The sequence below is a fragment of the Carassius carassius genome, chromosome 23 (assembly GCF_963082965.1).
Source record: "Carassius carassius chromosome 23, fCarCar2.1, whole genome shotgun sequence".
NCBI lineage: Eukaryota > Metazoa > Chordata > Actinopteri > Cypriniformes > Cyprinidae > Carassius > Carassius carassius.
In genome coordinates this window covers 11,643,031-11,665,203 of record NC_081777.1, presented here as the reverse complement: position 1 = coordinate 11,665,203, position 22,173 = coordinate 11,643,031, and the positions used below count along the sequence as shown (strand labels likewise).

At 41.3% G+C, this 22,173-nt stretch overlaps 1 protein-coding gene across 2 annotated transcripts in view; it reads right to left on the bottom strand.

Moving 5' to 3' along the window:
- Positions 1-1,819: 1,819 nt before the first annotated feature.
- Positions 1,820-22,173, bottom strand: part of LOC132101338 (genetic suppressor element 1-like) — a 229,585-nt gene continuing 209,231 nt past the window's right edge. For both annotated transcript variants that reach the window (XM_059506219.1, XM_059506220.1), the window contains exons 10-16: positions 10,051-10,163; positions 9,683-9,944; positions 6,721-6,834; positions 6,049-6,420; positions 4,123-4,398; positions 3,818-3,921; positions 1,820-2,656 (exon numbers count right to left, since the gene is read on the bottom strand). In XM_059506219.1, the coding sequence (XP_059362202.1) occupies positions 2,519-2,656; positions 3,818-3,921; positions 4,123-4,398; positions 6,049-6,420; positions 6,721-6,834; positions 9,683-9,944; positions 10,051-10,163 (1,379 nt within the window). In that variant the 3' untranslated portion in view covers positions 1,820-2,518. The remainder of the gene's footprint in view (positions 2,657-3,817; positions 3,922-4,122; positions 4,399-6,048; positions 6,421-6,720; positions 6,835-9,682; positions 9,945-10,050; positions 10,164-22,173) is intronic.

Genomic DNA, 22,173 nt, shown 5'->3' with positions numbered 1-22,173 from the left:
AGGCACACACACACACACACACACACACACTGATGGCACGCCTGCTCGGGGTCATCATAGCCTAAATAAATGGCAAGCAAACTCCTCACCTTTGCTTCAAAGATGCATTTGAGATACCCCTTGCACTAAATTCTTATATAAAATGTCTATAACTTCATGCTGTATGTGGTATTGCATACATGGGATACATGTGATGTGATGGAGGTTGGGTTAAGTGGCAGGAAAAACAAACAGGTGTTTCTAGACCTGTTTGTTCCTAGATTTTACATCATCTAAGAGAATAATATAAAAAAGGTAGAAAATTAAAGATATTACAAGCAGTCAGCGTTAATTTAAGGCCCATATTAATGTTTTTTTTGTCAATGACAAATATGGTTATGTTAAAATGCATCATTCAAAAGCAATGGATATATAAATAAAAATAAAATCTTGGCAAATAGGAACGTCTTTGGGCAAAACATTTTTTTTTTTTTTTGTGAGGTATGGGGGAATTGTTCTACAAATTAACTCTCATCAGGACTGACTTCTCAGTTGCTTTCAACATTTTGGCATGCCACCTCTAAAAATTTGGCACAGTAATTGTCAATGGCAAAAATGTTTTGTATATCAAACAAATTATAATTCTTATTGTACAACAACATTTATGGATAAAATTTTTGTGCAAGTCAGTTCCTGGCAGACTGGCATCACTTGAGCCCTTCTGTGTACACAAGTGAGATATAGATTTCAGAATATCGCATTCTAGTAAAAAACATCCTTTAATTGATTGAAACAGAAATCCATAAATAGTCTGCATGCTGCTTCATGAAAAAAAAAGAAAAAAAAAAAAAGAAAGTCAGTTTAGCAGTCTGGAATCTTGAGATACGAGTGACCACTAGCCCAGGGGTTCCCAAACATTTCCATTCCATGACCCACCTAGACAAGTATGATCTATTTCATGACCCACCAAAATATTTGAGATTAAAAAACTAAAAAAAACAAAAAACTAAAAAGAAAGCCTCATCTTAATTAAAAGTTTGATATGACAGAAATGGTTATTTTTCTAGAATACTTCATTTTATTTTAGAGTACAACTGTAAAAATTCACTACTAATATTAAGTTTTAATTTCTTTGTTTACAGATGTTACTGTAAATGAAATGTCCATAAAAAAAAAAAGTGAAACAGGCTCACTCCAGTGAACTGTAATCTGCGCTGTGAGTGTTGTTAAACTCATTGCGGGGTTCAGCGCAGAAAATGCATTCATGATTCTTCCGTGTGTAGGGGAGAGCACAGCACAATCCAACACTTTTTTTTTTGAAAAGCAGTTTGGAGATTAAAATAGTGAAGTGACGTGACATTCAGCCAAGTATGGTGACCCAAATAATTAATGTGTCTCATTTTAAATAAACACTAAAAAACGAAATGACAAATTTACTTCGGTCAGAAATTTACTTTTGCAATGGTTAAATAAATGTTCAGCAATATATATCTTCAAAAGATTTTTTAACTTAGGCACATTTTTTTCTCTATATAGAGAATTTTGTACATTTTGTTATGTGGAAATGTTTAAATCTGGTTGTGTTACGATTTACCATGCATTTGTGCCCTGCTCATCCCGTACATGTGAAATGCTTTTTTACAGACCATTTCCTGAATGAAAACAGTGCAGAGTCCAAACAGACGACAGAAATTAATGAACATAGCCTACCTGAAACTGTTTTCAGAACATTAGAATTGTCTGGTGTATGCAATCTCTTGCAGAATACAGCACATTGCAGTGAGCGAGTTCTTTCCTCATTAATAATGCGGACGGATTGAACCTTTTAAACGTTAAAAAACGTTGGCATACTTCCTGGGGCCTACTTTAGTTCAGGTAAAAAGGAAGTGATATTATCACTCCACAAAGTCCTGAAAGGCATATTCTGACCAGCAGCAGAGCAAACACTAAAAGTAAACCTTCGAACACCCAAAAGCATTAATATATTAAAAAAAAATGGCAGGCTTTTTTTTTTTTTCAAAGAATTAAAAACATACAAAATTATTTTTCTGTTGTTTTGAAATTATTTACAATACAATGCTGAAGCACCTCTTTAAAAAAAATCTTTATTCTAAATCTTGAAATAAAACATTTTCTTTTATTTATTTGATGTTTTCTTTTTTCCTTCCCTAGATCATAAAGAGTAGTCTGTCATAACAGTACCTCCAGATAGTTATTCAGGTTTTTTTTCTTTAAGTGCATTTCTAGGCATGACCTCCATGGTAAAGAGATGACAGATGGGCTAAGCTGTATTTCGACTGGCATTCTTCTTTCTCTATGATGCAGTATGGCTGTCCCTGCGAGTTGGAGGCATTCAGAGGCTTTGACATGTGTTGATGCGTGATTTAGCCCACAGAATGTGGAATTCTGGGGCCAGATCTTCTATTCCTCACCATCACTGTCCAGGCTCTCGGAGTGGCCTGAACATGTGTCTGAGTTTGGGGGTTTGTAAGGGATGTGGAAGGTTGTCTGACTGGGTGGTCGATGGTGCCGTAGAGTGTTAGCTGGGTGGATAGCCCTTGAAATGACTCCTAGACCAGAGGCTCTGTGGCAGCATCAGGCACTTCTTAAAGTGCTCCAGCTCTGCCTGTAGGTTCTCACTCTCAGCCGAAAGCTTCTGCTTCAGAGACATCAGCTCCTACAGAAAAAATGTACACATTACCTATGTGTGTCTGGACAGGATCTGGCATTCAGGCTGGATCTAATATTTATGGCGTGGAGGCATGACCTGACACTGCATTATTTGGGTATGTTTACTCAATACTATTTGTGCACTGCACTTGACATTCCCATGAAAGTGATGTAGGGTGATATGAAATGAGGACAGTAACTCAAGTGGTTAAGAAAAAGTAAACACAAGTGGTTATACAGTCACACCAAAAATTATTCAGACACCAGATATAATTTATATATACCGTATTTTTCGGACCATAAGTCGCACCTAAGTATAAGTCGCATCAGTCCAAAAATACGTCAGGACGAGGAAAAAAACATATATAAGTCGCACTGGACTATAAGTCGCATTTATTTAGAACCAAGAACAAAGAGAAAACATTACCGTCTACAGCCGCGAAGGCGCTCTATGTTTTCAGTGTAGGCTACAGGAGCACTGAGCAGTATAGAGTGCCCTCTCACGGCTGTAGACGGTAATGTTTTCTCTTGGTTCATTTCTCTCGGTTCATGTCAAATTAATTTTGATAAACAAGTCGCACCTGACTATAAGTCGCAGGACCAGCCAAGCTAAGAAAAAAAGTGTGACTTATATTCAGGAAAATACAGTATATATATATATTTTTTTTTTACTATTGGGTGCAGGAAACTATAGTTTCTATATGTAAGTGAGGATTGCACTTTGATCTGACCAAGTTTTGCTTTAATGTTTTTTGTTTAATTGCTAATGCAAACTTTCTACACTACAGACTGAACAAAATTAAGCATTGCATGGTAATTGGTTGACCTAAATTGATATAATCTAATTGTGTACTTAAATTTAGAAGCTGACAGCTATTCATTACATACCTTATCTGACATTAGTCAAGATTCATTTGTTCTGACACTGTTTAACTCAGAGTTCTTGTCATAATTGATAAAAAAAAAATCTAAAATATAGCAAATAAACTGTGATAATCGGAGAAATTTTTGAAGGTTTCCGAATAAATTTTGGTTTGACTGTAAGAGACGCATCTAAAGTGCACATTAAAATGGAAACAGTAATGTGTCTTGCCAGACCATTGAAAATGCATCTTAATATCAGGTAGAAATGGAGTCTAAATGAGATTAGCATTTGTGTGTTTCTTACCCCCATTGAGTGTGAGAGCTGTTCAGCAGTTAGACTGAGATTATAGTGATGCACTTCCAGCCGTCTGCACTGACTTTGGAGAACTTGTTGCTCAATGCTTTGCTCTAAGGTCAAACAGAAAGAGAGAGGGAGCGGTAAGACTCCTCAGGTCATCTTTTTATATTCCAGAAACCCCTGGCATCACATACACCAACACACCACAACTTTGCAAGGATTTGCAGAACTACTCTACTGTTGATCAGAACTATAATATCCATCATGCAACAGTACTGATAGGGACCCAATCTGCTCAACACACATCTTACCTTCTGCATACTCTTGATAAGCTTCAAAGATGGCTTCAATGCCCTGCCAACCAGATGTAGTGGGCTCGTCCTCCTCTGTGTCATCTCCCTCATCCTCAACCTTTTCCTCAGACTCCTGGCGGGAAGGCTGTGGGGGGCAGTGCTGTCCATTGGGCTGCAATGAAGGAGGGTGTGGGTGGGGTTTGGACCGGCCTGGTGTGCTCTGGAGCTCAGGAATATTATAATGCACAGATGAATCTACTGCGTTGTTCTGTTCTGACATGACCAAGGCACCACCTGATAGAGGAAAAGACGTGTTGACAGAGCCGGATTATCCATAAGGGCACTTGGGCCAGTGCCCAGGGGCACCAACCATTCACAACAACTAGGGGGGCACCACATGACACAAGCTTTAAAAATATTTTTCGTAAATTGTTTTATTATTAACTTGAAATTCTTGAAAGACCATACATAACTCGTTTATGAACACTAACTTAACAACAATAATTTTTGAGCTTTTGAGGTATAGTGCCCAGGGGCTTAATACGGCCCTGCGTGTTGATACTATTATTTGCTCTTTACACTAAGCCCCACACATTTAAATTTGCCTCACAAGACATAAATTTGTGTTGGCAGTGTGTGAACATAACCACCCTACAATGATAAAAATCCACCCACTCCTTTTTTAATCCCAATTTAACAATCACTAGGCAATCCTGCATGGCCATAGTTTCCACCTTGAGCCACTTTTTCTCTGCGCCTGAGCAGCTATAATGTCATCAGTGCCTCGTAAGCTGTCCCAGGTGCTCTGTGTTTAAATGTAAGACTAAACATGAGTCTTCATTTTTCCGAAACCTCTGAGCCACTGTGGAATACTTATATATTTAAAGGTAATACACCTAAATAAGTATATGTCTGCACAAATCATTTCACTCCAGACTGCTTTTGGATTTAGTAATATTGCTTAGCTAACATTTTAACCGTATTTGTATGCATACAGTATCTAAGTATTGCATTTGATCAGTGCTGCGCTTGTGAGATCTTCTCGCCATTGTGCTGTTTCAGTGTGTTTGGCTTCCCATAAAAATGGCTGTACATCTGTTCTCTTGCTCATTTCATGTCTCTCAGTCATGTTGCTTCTACCAACTGTTTATTGTTGTAAGTATGCAAAGCAGAAAGAAGTATATGCTACGCCCTCTTCTGAAGACAGGGTGGGAATTTGCAGCTCAATTGCATTTAAAGTGATACCCACAAACACTGCTCTTTTGTAGACATGCCTCAAAAATGACCTTTTCCAGATGTTATAATAAATTATCTGTGGGGTATTTTGAGCTGGAATGTCACAGGCACATTCTGGGGACAACCAAAACCAATATAACATCTTGTAAAAAGAGGAAAACTAGGTGCCCTTTAAGTAAATATGTCTTCATTTTTAATGTCTTTAAATATAAATATTTGACAATTTGTTGCGGTATGTCACACATATATAAAACATGTCACAGAACACTGGCTGTTTGTGTTCATTCAGATGCAGTTAAATTAAGCTTGGTCAGACTTCTTGTATTTTGCTGTTAAATCTGATATCTCAGATGCATGTCTGTGTGCACGCAAAGCACATTTTGTGTGACATATGTAGCTGTAGATTGATTTGTTCAAATCTAACTTCCCTTCTCTCCTGCAACAACATCTCTTCTCTGATTATATATACACTGGAGCAAAGGCCACTCAAATCGCAGCAAAAGCAAACGAGATCAATCCAATCAATTCCCAATAAACCAAATGTCCCACCCTACATTTTTTCTTGTTGAAGATGTCATTTCACTCAGATATTTCACAAAAAGAAAGAAAAGACTATCACAAATTTCATTTTTGATGGCGACTTTAGGTTAGTGGTTAAGTATGTAAGCAATGAAATAACAGAATCTTAAAGAGATTTTCAACTGCTACCTTTACTCTTCTGCAGGGCTTTTTGGGTGGACTGCAGTACTGATTCATGGAACTGCTGGGCAAACTCCTCAGCAATGAAATTCTCCCATGGTTTGGTCTTTCCGTTGACATTAACAGAACTTTCTTTAGTGAATGGGGGCTGTCGCACACTGTTCAGCAGATCAGAGCTCTTGCCTGGGATGCTGTCTTTGGCTCGACATTTGTCCGGTAATGCAGCAGGCAAGGAAGAGTCTTTCAGTCTTAAGGGATCTGAGAGAGATCTGTGCAGATCCAAGTGAGAGAGGGGTTCCACTTGGGGTTGAGGCACAGATACAGAGGGGGAGGGACTGGGGGGGTGTCCATTCAGCAGTTCTGGAGACTGAGATGACAGGTCTGCAAAATAAATAAATAAATAACTACAGTAATCAAATGTTTGCAGGTTAGTGTATTCATTAACATAGCAAAACATCAAACAGGCTCTCGACCAGAGTGGACTTCAGGGATTTTGAAGCTATCATGAGGAGTATTTTGTACATCCCTGACAGTGTAACACTGAACAGTAAAATACCCATTACAAGCTTTGGTAATAAACTGAGAAAAAAAAAGACTTTGCTTTCACACACTGAAAACACTCCACACTGTGTACACACACACACACACACACACACACACACACACAGTGTGTGAACTGACCCGAGCATAGGGCTGCAGGGCTCCTGCACAGAGGGTGAGGGCTGTGTCTGATGCTGTCTAGAGTCAAGCTCTTTTGTTTTATGGCCTTCAACAACTCATCAACCCTCTCATTATCTAAAAACACAGGAAGAGAAAAAGAGCAAGACAGGCAGACATATATTACTTAGGGCTGGGCAAGTTAATGTGTTATTATTGCATTAATTGATTAATGCCGATAATTATTTTATCACGTGTTAATACAGTATTTTTATTTTTTACTATGAAAGTCTGTTGCTCATTGGCTCTGAATACACATACAGACAAACTTTGTGGTTTATTATTTTGAGTTGTATGGGATGCAGTAACACACGGCCCTCTCACAATATATTGCTTTACACATCTATCGCTTTTGCTGCTCAGAAATATTAATGCAATCATGCAGCACGTATCAGAAGATCTGCACTCAGGCACGTTTAGTGCTCATACTCACTGATCTATATATAACTGAACCGCTCTCTGGCCCACCTCTTCCAACCGAGCCATGGACTGCTAAATGGAGCGATCACACTAGACAAACAAACCAGGCTTTGGGGGTTAAGATTGCCTAGTGTGAGCATACCCTAATTATTCTCTCACATCCCACACACACGAGTCTCTACCTGCCCATCAAGTGTTATCCCATGCCACACTCTGATGCAATGCGAAAAATATTTTCTATAAAAACGTTTAATTTCCTGACAGTGACAAATAGCTAGTTGTATATTTAATTTAATTACATTCATGTTTTAAGTTACGATTTACAATCAATATTTTAACTACTAATTTGTAAAAGGAATACTGATGTAAAAAAATAAAAAATGTAATCTTGCCCAGCACTAATATTAATGTTCCAGCTTGTGAAAATATCTTCGTTTGCCACCAATAGATCTGAGGTGAGAGCAACACTGCTTTACACTTGGTCCACATCAAGGCATCTACCACCCCCTGCCAGTCCTGCTTCAAACTGTATTATATGACTCAAGTAGGGCTCCACAATTAATCTAATTTCTAATTGCTATTACAATTATGGATGCTACAATTATGTAATCGTTCAAATCGGCAATTAATTGTTGTTAAAAGTTTTTAAAAGTCAACTTATGTTATTCTACATGCTTAAGATGTTTTATACATACATACATATACAGTACAGACCAAAAGTTTGGACACACCTTCTCATTCAAAGAGTTTTCTTTATTTTCATGACTATGAAAATTGTAGATTCACACTGAAGGCATCAAAACTATGAATTAACACGTGGAATTATATACACATAACAAAAAAGTGTGAAACAACTGAAAATATGTCATATTCTAGGTTCTTCAAAGTAGCCACCTTTTGCTTTGATTACTGCTTTGCACACTCTTGGCATTCTCTTGATGAGCTTCAAGAGGTAGTCACCTGAAATGGTCTTCCAACAGTCTTGAAGGAGTTCCCCGAGAGATGCTTAGCACTTGTTGGCCCTTTTGCCTTCAGTCTGCGGTCCAGCTCACCCCTAAACCATCTCGATTGGGTTCAGGTCCGGTGACTGTGGAGGCCAGGTCATCTAGCGCAGCACCCCATCACTCTCCTTCTTGGTCAAATAGCCCTTACACAGCCTGGAGGTGTGTTTGGGGTCATTGTCCTGTTGAAAAATGATGGTCCAACTAAACGCAAACCGGATGGAATAGCATGCCGCTGCAAGATGCTGTTGTAGCCATGCTGGTTCAGTATGCCTTCAATTTTGAATAAATCCCCAACCGTGTCACCAGCAAAGCACCCCCACACCATGACACCTCCTCCTCCATGCATCACGGTGGGAACCAGAGATGTAGAGTCCAACCGTTCACCTTTTCTGCATCGCACAAAAACGCGGTGGTTGGAACCAAAGATCTCAAATTTGGACTCATCAGACCAAAGCACAGATTTCCACTGGTCTAATGTCCATTCCTTGTGTTCTTTAGCCCAAACAAGTCTCTTCTGCTTGTTGCCTTTCTTTAGCAGTGGTTTCCTAGCAGATATTCTACCATGAAGGCCTGATTCACACAGTCTCCTTTTAACAGTTGTTCTAGAGATGTGTCTGCTGCTAGAACTCCATGTGCCATTGACCTGGTCTCTAATCTGAGCTGCTGTTAACCTGCGATTTCTGAGGCTGGTGACTCGGATGAACTTATCCTCTGCAGCAGAGGTGACACTTGGTCTTCCTTTCCTGGGGCGGTCCGCATGTGAGCCAGTTTCTTTGTAGAGCTTGATGGTTTTTGTGACTGCACTTGTGGACACTTTCAAAGTTTTCCCAATTTTTCGGACTGACTGACCTTCATTTCTTAAAGTAATGATGGCCACTCGTTTTCCTGTACTTAGCTGCTTTTTTCTTGCCATAATACAAATTCTAACAGTCTATTCAGTAGGACTATCAGCTGTGTAGACTTCTGCACAACACAACTGATGGTCCATATATAATTCCACATGTGTTAATTCATAGTTTTGATGCCTTCAGTGTGACTCTACAATTTTTATAGTCATGAAAATAAAGAAAACTCTTTGAATAAGAAGGTGTGTCCAAACTTTTGGTCTGTACTGTATGTATATATATGTATATATACATATATATATATGCCTATTTTTAAGAAGAAACCAATCCAATGTATAGTTGACATTTGAGTCTTAATACCATAGAAAAGCAATAAAGGTTATTCAATTAGAGTGTTTTCAGTTTGTTTATTTTCATGTAAAAATACGTCATGCAATTGCATCTAACAATGGTATAAAACTTAATTCAATGTAAATTTTGATAATCGTAATTAATAATCACAATTACAATTTTAAAGGAATAATCATCATGATTTTTATCATAATCGCGTAGCCCTACTCTGAAGTAAACTCTAGTGTGGAAATGTCCAGAAAAAGAGAAAAACAAAAAAACAAACTGGGGCATCATTATGAACACAACAGACACCACAAGTAGTACCTTTTCTCTGCTGCTGAGTGACGTGGTTGAGGCTGAAGATGGTGAGGAAGCGTTTCTTTTCCTCTAGCTCAGGGCTGTTGTTCATGTCCTCTGGGGTGAAGTGGGTTATTAGGGGGGCAGGAGTAGTCCGCTTGGTCTGAACACCTGGTGGGGAACGACTCCTCTCTCTCAGCATGTGCCTCCTCTTCCTCCTCTTCACCTCCATCATCTCATCCCGACGGGCCAAAGTCGTCAAGTCAAACATCTGTAGAAACTCCACCTTCTGCAGGAAGAGAGGGTTTTTCTCAATAATTACTGATTTACTGGGACAAGGTCATTAGAGTCATAGAAGAAATCATCAAAAATCTAAACAAAGCAACAAAATTTACCTCTGCAGAATCATCTAGTTTGAGTGGTGGCTGTTCTGTGACCCTCCTGAGATAAGCTCGCACCTCTTCCTCGTCACTCTCATCATAAGAGTCGTCCAGCTCATAGTAATAACCTAAAAAAGATATCACTGAATACTCCACAGCTCTTAGAAATGACCTACAAATGATGTAAGCTTGACAAATTGGATAAAAATATTACGAATAAAGCCCAAAGTATATTCCTTTTTTAGCATCAAACACTTAGCCTATGAAAATATATTCCAATTGATAATGTGCTCAAACCCACTACACACTAGATGAGGTCAATCAAAATATCAGTTTTGCTGATAAATCGACAGTGATAGTTGATTCCTGGAACTATTGGCAGAGATCCATGCTGATAGTTTTCAGGGTTGCATCCATTGCTGGAGCAGCCGAGAAGGCTCTGCTGTCATTATAAAGTGCAAGGGGGCCTCTAGAGGTGGAAATCACTGACACCTCAACTTTTTTTTTTTTTTTTTTTTTTTTATACTTTATTTTTATTCTTTTTCCTTTTGAAAATACACAACAACAAAAACAAAACAGCCATAACAACATACAAACACAACTAAACAAAACGGAACAATCGTTTGGTCACTCATACATTCTTACATAAAACAAAATTGGTGAAAGTGTATTATGTCATACATTGGTCAATAAACATGTCATGAAGTTGTAAACACCATCCATTTTTCCCAATACTGCAAATACTTATCCATCTGTAGGTTTAAAGCAAAAGTCATCCTCTCCATACTTTGGACACTGGTAATAATGTCCAGCCATTCAGCCTTTGTTGGGGGTTCAAATTGTAGCCACTTTCGTGTTACAGCTTTCTTGCTGGCTGCTAATAATATCTTTATAAGGTACTTGTCTTTCCTCATCAATTGAGCTGCTAAATTGCCCAGGTAAATTGTAGAAAATGAGCAGTCAATTCCATCACCGAAAATAGAATGTATTACTTGTATTACCTCCTGCCAATATGACTGAATGGCTGGGCAGCTCCAGAATACATGAAAATGGTCTGCCAGCTGTTCCCCACATTTCCTCCAACATAGACCACTTCCCTTCTCGCGAGACTGAATAGCTTTTAACTTGGGGGTAACAAAGTATCTAATAAGATTCCGCCAACAAAACTCTCTCCACATACCCGAGCTGGTAGAAGTCGCCTGTACAGAACAAATATTCAGCCAATCTTCCTCTGAAATAACTAGACCAGATTCTTTTTCCCATTTTAATCTAACCTTATTTGTTGATTGTTTCTTTATGGATTGGATGGCTAGGTATAGTTTTGAGATAAGTTTATTATTATCTTTATTTTTATACATGTCAGTAAATAGATCAATTAAATTAGTGTCATGCTTCTCCATGAATCGTATCTCTTTATTAAAATAAGTTCTAGTTTGTAAATACCTAAAAAAATCAAGTTTTCCCAAACCATATTTACCAGAAATCTCCTGAAAGCTATCTAATTCTCCCTTTGATGAGATTGAACTAAAAGAGGTGATGCCAAGCCTATACCAGAGCTGAAACCTCCCATCGGCCCTTGCTGGTTTAAAGTCGGGGTCGAAAGCTATCCATCTTAATAGTCTAGATTGTCTTTCAAGTAACGGCGATTTGCATTCTTTAAACCAGATTCTAAAAGGAACCTTAGTCCACTGATTTAAACTTTTAGAATGCTGTTAATATAAAGGTTTGCTACCCAGCACCGATTGCAATGGAACAGTCAGCTGCGAGATCTCCAAGTCCTTCCACTTTGCTGTATACTCTGGGTTACAACAGCATGCTAAGGGTTTTAGCTGGGCTGCTTTGAAATAATCTGATAGACACGGCAGTGATCTACCCCCTTTCTCTTTCGGTAGCTGCAGTGTTTTAAATTGAATTCTTGGCCTCCTACCCCCCCATACGAATCTTGAAGTCCATTTATCCCACTCATTAAATTGTTTTAAAGGAACTTCAACTGGTAAGGATTGGAAGAGGTATAAGAGTCGGGGGAGCATGTTCATTTTTACTGAATCTATTCTGTTATGCATCTCTAGGGGCAGTTGGGACCACCTATCTATATCTGATCTAATGTTCTTACTTATAGGACCATAGTTGCTATCAAACAATTTAGAAATATCCTTTGTTATTATAATCCCCAGGTACTTAATACTTGGTGAATTCCAATTAAATTTAAATCTACCCAGTATGTCATTCTGAGGGGTGTAGTTATAACTTAAGATTTGTGTTTTTTGAACATTTAATTTATATCCCGAGTAAGTACCGAACTTTTTTAAGACAGACATCAACCTAGGAATACTAACCTCTGGTGCAGTAACAAACAACAAAACATCGTCTGCGTACAGACAAATCTTTTGTTCGAAACCTTGAACCGTAATACCTTTTATCTCCTGTTCGTCTCTAACTGATTGTGCTATGGGCTCAATGAATAAAGCGAAAAGGGCGGGGCTGAGAGGGCATCCCTGGCGGCAGCCTCTTTCCAGGTTAATACTCTGAGTGAGATGCCCGTTGATCCTTATTCTAGCCTTTGGTGATAAGTACAACATTTTGATGCATCTAATAAACTCATCTTTAAAACCGAATCTACTCAATGCCAAATACAGGTACTCCCAGCGAACCGAATCAAATGCCTTCTCGGCGTCTAAACTAAGTACTACTGCTCTGATGTTTCCTTTAGTGACATGATCAAGTACATGCAGCACCCGCCTGATATTATCTTGTGTCTGTCTGTCACGTACGAATCCTGTCTGGTCTGAATCCACTAATTCTGGTATTATATCTTCCAGTCTTTTAGCTAATATCGACGCATATAATTTATAATCCACATTTAATACAGAAATTGGCCGAAATGCGCTACACTCCTTTTTGTCTTTACCCTCTTTAGGAATAACTGAAATTATTGCCTCACTCCATGTTTTTGGTGGTTCACCCCCTTTTAGTGTATAGTTAAAACAATCAAAAAGTATAGGGACTAATTGATCTTTTAAAGCCTTATACCACTCGGATGGAAAGCCATCTGTTCCCGGCGCTTTATTAACTTTTAATCTAGAAATTGCTTTCCCTATTTCTTCCTTTGTGATCTCTGCCATTAGGGATTTATTTTGTACTTCACCTATAGAAGGTAAGTCAAGTGATTCTAAAAATAAATGCATTTCCTGTGAGCTAGTTGTATTTGGTTCCTTGTATAGATTTTTATAGTAATTTTCAAAAATATTGTGAATATCTTCTTGCTTATGACAATTGTTTTTGGTTTTGGGATCCCTAATTTCATATATAGTATTATCAGCCTGTTGCTTCCTTAACCTCCATGCCAACAGCTTCAAAGCCTTAGGGCCATTTTCATAATATCTCTGTTTAATGAATTTAGCCTTTTTCTCTAATTCTTCCTCATATAATTTATTTATTTCCTTTTTAACATTGTTTATTTGATTAAATATATGTATTTTTTTCTTCTCAACATGTTCTCTCTCTAAGAGGCTCAGATTTTCTTGTAGTTCAAGCAGCCTTCTACTTCTTTTCTTTTTTCTATACGATGTGAGAGCTATGAGTTTTCCTCTGATCACTGATTTTAAGGCGTCCCACAGGACACTAGGTGATACTTCCCCGTTATCGTTGTTATCCATATAATCCACCAGTTCTTTTTGGACGTATTCCTTACATGTACTGTCATTCAAAATGCTTGTATTAAGTCGCCACAACATATCCTTCTTTTTATTATCTAAATGCAGGGTCAAGTAGACAGCGGAGTGGTCAGAGATATCTCTGACTCCTATCTTGCAATCTATAATTCTGTGTCTGTCTGATTGAAAAATAAAAAAATAATCAATTCTTGAAAAAACATCTTGACTTGCAGAGTAGAATGTGAATTGTTTGTCTGTTGGGTGGAGATCCCTCCACACATCAATCAGTCCCATCTCCATCAAAAGTTTTTTCGTTATACTAGCTCTAGAAGTTAACCTCTTTAGTGCATTAGAAGAATCGAGTTTAGGCTGTATTTGGGTGTTCCAGTCTCCTCCACATATTAAAACCCCAGAGGATTCAGAAGCAATTAACTGAAAAATTTCCTTAATACAGGAATTGTCCTGCTCAGGGGCTATGTATACATTAACTAGTGTAACTTCTTTCTGATCTAGAAATCCCTTAACTAAAACATACCGTCCCTCTTTATCAGTAAATTCAGAAACCACTTGAAATTTTACACTATTAGAGATTAGTATTGCTACCCCTCTTCTTTTCCCTTTCTTATAGGATGAGTAAAATACATTCTTAAACCCTAGTTTTTTTAATTTTTCGTGCTCTGCATTGTTGAAATGAGTCTCCTGCCAAAATATGATATGTAACTTTTCCTTTTTCATCTTTGCAATAGCCTTGCTTCTCTTAATTGGGTTGTGTAAACCATTTACGTTTAGGGTTATCACCCTATATTCCTGACACTGCATTTAAACCACAGCAAGACACTGTTTGTAAACCACATTATTGGTGACCAAACCTGAACTATATTAGAACTATATAACAAAATGAGAACATCACAAAAACAAAAAATAAACCAGCAAATCAAAAAACATAGGTAGACCTCCATTGTGAAGTATTAACACTTCGTGATGTGGGGGGAATAGTCCAGCAGCTAACCACCAGAGCCCCCCTTCAGTGCATTCTATAGTACACTCAAGGATGTACTGTGCACTTAGAAAAGTCAAAAACATAAGTACCCGTACTTGTCGGTCAACTATTCTCATTAAAGGCTAAGGTTGATTCTGAACAGTTAAATTGTATATTTAAACTCCAACAGAGCTGAGGGTGACAACAATAGATTCAATAGGGAAAATATTATGAATAAAAAATAAAAGACTTGTGGGGATGTGAAGAACAACTTAAAAGAGCATAGGAAACTTATCCTAGTCTTTACTCCCACATTGAGGGCATAAAACCTTGTCCCTTGGTGCTAATGTCATTAATGCATTAGTGTCCATAACCATACAACCGCTTGATGTTTTTTGCTCATATTATGCAGTCACTTAACGATCTGTTGTCACCCGAATCCAACGTTACCTTAATGGCTTTAACGATAGATCTATCTTGGCCGGTGAAAACTCTGTAGCTTCTCCTTGATCCAATCCTGGCGGGACTGCCGATTTGCCATGTTCGCGCTCGTTGATCGTTGCCAGACGACCTTCTGTGCTTTTTCCGCAGCCTCAGCGGTTTTCTCCCACTCAATCGGGAATCCCCTCTTCTTCAGATCCTCTGCTGCTTCCGATGCATTTCCATAAGTAACTGGCCCACTCTCAAAAAAGACTCGCAGTTTCGCTGGCGGCGGTGTTTGAAAACGTATTCCTTTTTCTCAGAGAACCCTCCTAATCTGTGTATACGCCTTCCTTTTTGCTAGCGTTTCTGCAGGATAGTCATGATCGAAGTAAATCCTCCTGTCGCTGTGGTATATCTCCTTTTTCTTCCACGCAGAATGTAGAACCATCTCTTTAATTTTAAACTGCTGGAAGTACACAATCACCGATCTGGCTTGCGCCTCTCTGGGCGGTCTGGGGCCGAGTGCTCTGTGGCATCGTTGGATACCAAGGTCAACGTCAGCAAGGGGTTCCAGCTCTTTTCTAATAAAGTTCTCTATGAACTGGAATATGTTGTTTCCCTCGGTTCCCTCCGGGATCCCGTAAATGCGAACATTGTTACGCCTTGAGCGTGCTTCCAAGTCCGTTAGCTTTAACTGCAAACTGTCCTGAGCTTGTAGTGACTGGCTCAGTGCCTCTCTAAAGTCCACGGACCACTCTTCAGTTTCGGCTATCCGAGCCTCGGCCTCACTCACTCTGTCAGTAGTGGTTTTTAGATCGGTTGCGACCTCGTTAAGCTTCTGATGGATTTCCTCTCGAATGTCCGCTAGCTCCTTTTTCAAGTCGTCTCTGATTCTATCTCGAAAGTTACTCAGTTCAGTCTTCATCTCCGTTGACATCATCTTTATATCTGTGCGGATGGCGGCGAAATTAACTTCCATATCCACCGCTGTTGATTTGGCATTTTGTCCACGTGCGCCATCACTCTCTCCTTGTTCCTCGACCATGACACCCTCCGTCGTTATTTTTTCACCCTTCTCCGCCTTCCCAAACTGCTTTCCTTTGCCTTTCCTGTGCTTTTCCCCTTCCATCACTGATTATTAAAAAATTAAGTCTTACAAATATTCAAATTGGGGAATAAACTCCGACCGAGCGGGAGTGCGGGATTATGCGGCCATACGCTTCGGATTACCACCGGAAGTCCCAACTTGTTTGTTTTATCACATGAGGCTGAGCAGATGTGGATTTAAATGCAGCCGACAGAAAACCCTGCCATGCCACAGATCGAAATTTACATTGTTTTCCACTAAAATAGATTTGTCCCAGATTGCTGTCAATGTACATGACTTCACCACAGGATCTAAAATTGAGCATTTTCAGTCAAACGTGTCTTTCTGTGGCTCTAATTAAGTCTGCATGCTTGATATAAATAGGGTGACCATACAGGCCAGGTGATATATGTTAAATGTGTAATATTATAACATATATAATATGTTATATGTTATATATATATGTAAGTGTTCCTGTAGCTCAATTGGTAGAGCACTGCGCTATCAAGCGCAAGGTAGGGGGTTCGATTCCCTGGGAACACAGGATAGGTAAAAATTGATAGCCTGAATGCACTGTAAGTTGCTTTGGATAAAAGCGTCTGCTAAATGCATACATTTAATTATTATTATTTTTTTATTTAATTTAATATATATATATATATATATATATATATATATATATATATATATTATTTTCAGAGACCAGTTTCTTGTCTCATTCAAATTGGTTGTCATAGTATCAACACTAATTTGTGGAGATTCAGCGCATTGTCAGTTCTACAAATCTGAATGCATTATTTGTAAATTGACTGTTAAGATAAACATTTATAATTTATAACACATTTTATTAGCTGTAATATTATTGTGATGCCTGTATAGCCCTATGTAACAATCCCTAGTAGCTAAGACATTGCACATAATTTGCAAATGTGCTAACTAATCAGGGGATAGCTTGTTATTTTATCAATAAATGATGATGGGCAAAATAGACTAATAGTGTAATCCAGTGTTTCCCAACCTTTTTCATCTCGCGGCCCACACAACCAAACATATGTTTGCGCGGCCCACTGCAAAAAAATTATCTGACTCCTCTATTGTTGGGTTAATAACTTAGCACTCAGCTAGATTGTTAACTGTATTTATTAAAAAAAAGAAAAAAAAAGAAAAAAAAAAAACTATCGCGATTTCTTTGATCAATTTTGCGATTTCAATTTTAATCACAATTTTGACACACAGATATGCTTTACAGTCATAAATACATTCAGGATGAATTTGAAACATTTTTCCAAAAGAAAACCAATTAGAGATTTATCAAAAAGTTGTAATGTCTCTAGAACAGAAAGTCACTATAATCACTATAGTAAAGGTGTAACAAAATGTATAGACTTACGGCAAAAAAATAAATATAAATAAATAAATCCTGTGTCCAGGGACTTCTTTTCTTTTTTGCCATGCATTGTTCATAGAGCTCATTAATTGTAGCGTTGCCTCAGGTGTTGAAATAGATTTGTGATACATTATATAGGTTCACACGTACTCCGTTTGCAGTGCGTATAAAGTATGTGTAAGCGGTGTAGAAGCAGCAGTATCATACAGCAGCGAGAGCGCGTAATTGTAAAGAGAAAGCACATTAAAATAAAGCAAGAGCGTGAATCTGTTCGCACACAGATTTCCTTTGCTCTGTCACAAAACCAGACGTGCTTGCTCAGATACATGCTGCTCTCGCCCAGAGAGAGTGTGGGCTCTTAAAACGTGTCTCCTCTCTCTTAAACTGCATCCTGTGCACTCACAACTCTCTCTATGCTCGTGTGCTAGACATTAATTATTTTCGCTCGTTTTAATTTCTAGTCTTTTACCGCGTGCAGTGTGAATACTCTGATCTGTTAACATGGGCTCGGAAAAAAGACGCTTCACAGACAGTGTGTAAACCTTGAGTTAGGCATATGCCCAGTCTGTTCTGTTCTCGCGCTAGGCGCATTGCAGTCTGATTGGATCATCAGATAGCATACTGTGGGAGGTCAGGGTCATGGAAAATCGTGCTATAAAGCGATTTAGAAATCGTGCACGCTCAAATCATGATTTTATGACGATTTCTATTAATCACACAGCCCTAGAAGGGACTGGAAATTAACAGAAAATAACTTGGACTGGCACTGCTCAGCAAAACGGGAAAACGTACTCGGTTACTAACGTAACCTTGGTTCTCTCTAGAAGAGGGAACGAGTACTGCGTCTTAGCTAAGACGCTACGGGAAAAGTCTCTTTTCATGAAATACTGAAGCAAAAAATTATCCTTAATTTTGAATTTTTGTAAAGCGCATTTGCAGCAGTACACAGCCATAGGCGAGACGGCTCGCTCGCTCATTGGCTGCTTCTGCGGCAAGTGCACAGCCTATCGAGCGCAGGCTGATGCCATATCACACCAAATTCCCGCCGAAACAGGTGTGGCCCAACCTTACAAAAGGAGCTCGAAAAGGCTGACTCACCTGATTTATTTCATCGCCGAAGCGAACCAGAGTGAATCGTACGCACGGCAGAGAACGCAGTACTCGTTCCCTCTTCTAGAGAGAACCGAGGTTACGTTAGTAACCGAGTACGTTCTCTTACGAGAGTTCTCTCGTACTGCGTCTTAGCTAAGACGCTACGGGAACCCCATGTAAAACGCAGTGCACGCAGGGATCACACACCAATAAACCTGAAGCAACGCCCAGGATTTACAGTGCACAGTCACCCGGGGGACTCACAGAGAGCCCAGGACAGGAGAGGGGGGGAGCCCTCCGTCCCATATCTAGCAGCACCCGTAGATGCAGCAATACAATCATCACACAGTCGAGGCAAGGCCTGACCAATGTGGCAATGTGGGTCTTACGCAATACTGCCCATATAACAGTCGGCAGCGCATAACGCTCAGGAACTCAGAATTCCCATCAGGGCCCTGATTCGGCTATACCGACAGCAGCCTTGCTTGCAAGGCGGGAACCTCCAGGTTATAGAACCTGATAAATGCAGACGGCTAGACCCAACTTGCCGCCATACATATATCCTGCAAGGAGATCCCAGTAGACCGCGCCCACGATGAGGCGACGCCCCTTGTGGAGTGTGCTCTGACGCCCAGTGGGCACTGAAGGCCCCTGGAAGCGTAAGCTAACGCTATGGCGTCAACTATCCATCTGGATAGAGTCTGTCTCGAAACAGCCATTCCCTTGGAACGTCCACTGAACGAGACAAACAGCTGCTCAGTCTGTCGAAAGACAGCGGAGCGAGACACATAAGCTCTTAAAACCCTAACAGGGCAAAGAAGACTCGAGTCTCCATCCTCTCCTGACACCGACAGGGCAGACAGGGCAATAACCTGAGCCCGAAACGGCGTGTTGAGGGACTTCGGCACATAACCGTGCCTAGGTTTGAGTATGACCCTTGAGTCATTAGGCCCAAACTTCAAGCACGACAGGCTCACCGAGAGCGCGTGCAGGTCACCCACATGCTTCACTGAAGCGAGAGCCAACAAGAATACTGTCTTGAGCGACAGATGCTGGAGGCTAATCGATTGGATAGGCTCAGAAGGGGGACCCTTCATGGCCTCCAAAACCGCAGCGAGGTCCCATATAGGGACTGACGGAGGTCTGGGAGGATTCAGCCTCCTAGCTCTTCTAAGGAAGCGGATGACCAAATCGCTCCTTCCTATTGACTGACCGAGCGCTGTTCAGAAAACGCTGCGATGGCCGCCACATAAACTTCGAGCGTGGATGGGGCTCTGCCCTTATCCAACAGCTCCTGTAGGAAGGAGAGAACCTCCGTCACCTCACAACTAAGGGGTGAACAACCCTTCTTCCAAAAAGGTGCTACAAGCAGTATTGAACATCTCGTTTCTCTCACCCGTTCCATCACCTGCGGAAGGAGGGAGACGGGGGGGGAAAGCATAAAGCGGGCAGCACGGCCATTTCCGTGACAGCGCGCTTTCGTTCTTTGAAAAGAACGTGGGGCAGTGAGCGTTTTCGTGGGACGCGAAGAGGTCCACCTCCGCCCTGCCAAATCTCTCCCACAACAGCCGGACTGTTTGCGGGTGTAGAGACCATTCGCCCGTAGGAACATTGCCTCTGGACAGCCTGTCTGGACCCAGATTCTGTAGCCCAGGCACATGCACTGCCCTCAGCGAACGCACGTTGCACTGAGCCCAAACCAGGAGGCGTTCCGCCAGCCTGTACAGGTTTCGGGACCCGAGACCGCCCTGGCGATTTATGTAGGACACCACAGACATGTTGTCGGAACGGACTAAGACGTGGTGGTCCTTGATTTGGGGACAAAAGCGCCAGCATTTCCAGACAGTTGATATGATGGAGCTTTTCCCGTTCTGACCACAGGCCAAAGGACGGTCTGCCCTCGAGCAGCGCTCCCCATCCCGAAGTGGAGGCGTCCGTCGACACCATCTTCACATTCGGGGAAGTCCCCAGGCTCACACCTGATTGGTACCAGCCGTTTGCTGTCCAGGGTTTCAGGGCTGTGACACAGCTCTGATTGACCTTGAGACGCAGTCGGCCAGACACCCACGCTCTGCGCGGCACCCGGGCCTTCAACCAGAGTTGCAGGGGGCGCATGCGGAGCAGGCCCAGCTGCAGAACCGGAGATGCTGAGGCCATGAGGCCCAGCACCTTCTGACAGTGTTTGAGCGAAACGGTCTGAATGCCCAACGCGCGCTGTGGTGACAGCCGCGCCGTCATGGAACACGAGTTCAGAACTATACCCAAAAACAGAATCGTCTGACTGGGGTTCAGCGAACTCTTTGCCCAATTGACTGAATCTCAAATATTGCCTGTGATTTGACGCTATCTGTATTTGAAAATACGCGTCCTTCAGATCTATTGACATGAACCAGTCCCCTCTGCGAATCTGCGCGAGGAGCTTCCTGGTCGTAAGCATTTTGAAACTGCGTTTCATCAATGCCTTGTTCAGCTGTCTTAGATCCAGTATGGGCCTTTATAATGCCTAGCACCCAATCTGAAACCCCTGGAAGCGCTGATCATGCATCTGCATGACTGGCTAAGGGCTGGATGCGAAGCGCACTCTGTTGACTGGGCAACGGCGACGCTTGGGTGCACTGCACCATGGGCGTTACGCCTGTGGCATTTGAGGCGGGAAGCGCGCTGATCACAGCGGGCAGATTGCTCGTCCTCGACCCCATCCCGGTGCTTAACCGATTGGGGGAGGGCTGAGCGGGTCCCGTGGGACTCGTGATGTCTGCGAGTAACTGTGGGCTGCAATGCACATTTACCACTTTCGACTCGCTGTCTGCCTGGGCAGAGCGTACGTGCACGGGTTTCGTTATTACAGAAACCACGCGCCGTGTGTGACATAGTGTATGTGGGCAGTGAGGAGTGGGCACGTTTACTATGTGGCACGCGTGACCGATCTGAGTCGATCTTATGTGCGCGAGCCCTGTGTGCAGGGCTGTGCTCACATGTGGAGATGGGCACTGAGGGGTGGGCATCGTCACTACATTTATAGCACCATCGGCCGTGGCCGGACAAACATGCACGGGTTTCGTTTTTACAGAAACCACATGACGCGCGTGACATAGTGATTGTGGGCACTGAGGAGTGGGCACGTTTACTATGTAGTGCGCGTGATCGGCTTGAGTCGCTTTTATGAGCGCGAGCCCTGTGTGAAGGGCTGTGCTTACATGTGGAGATGGGCACTGAGCAGTGGGCATCGTCACTACATTTATAACACCACCGGCCGTGGCCGGACGAACGCGCACGGGTTTCGTTTTTACAGAAACCACATGACGCGTGTAACATAGTGATCGTGGGCACTGAGGAGTGGGCACGTTTACTATGTAGTGCGCGCGATCGACTTGAATCGCTTTTATGGGCGCGAGCCCTGTGTGAAGGGCTGTGCTTACATGTGGAGATGGGCACTGAGCAGTGGGCATCGTCACTACATTTATAGCACCATCGGCCGTGGCCGGGACACCCGAAATTACACCTTTTCGGGAAATAT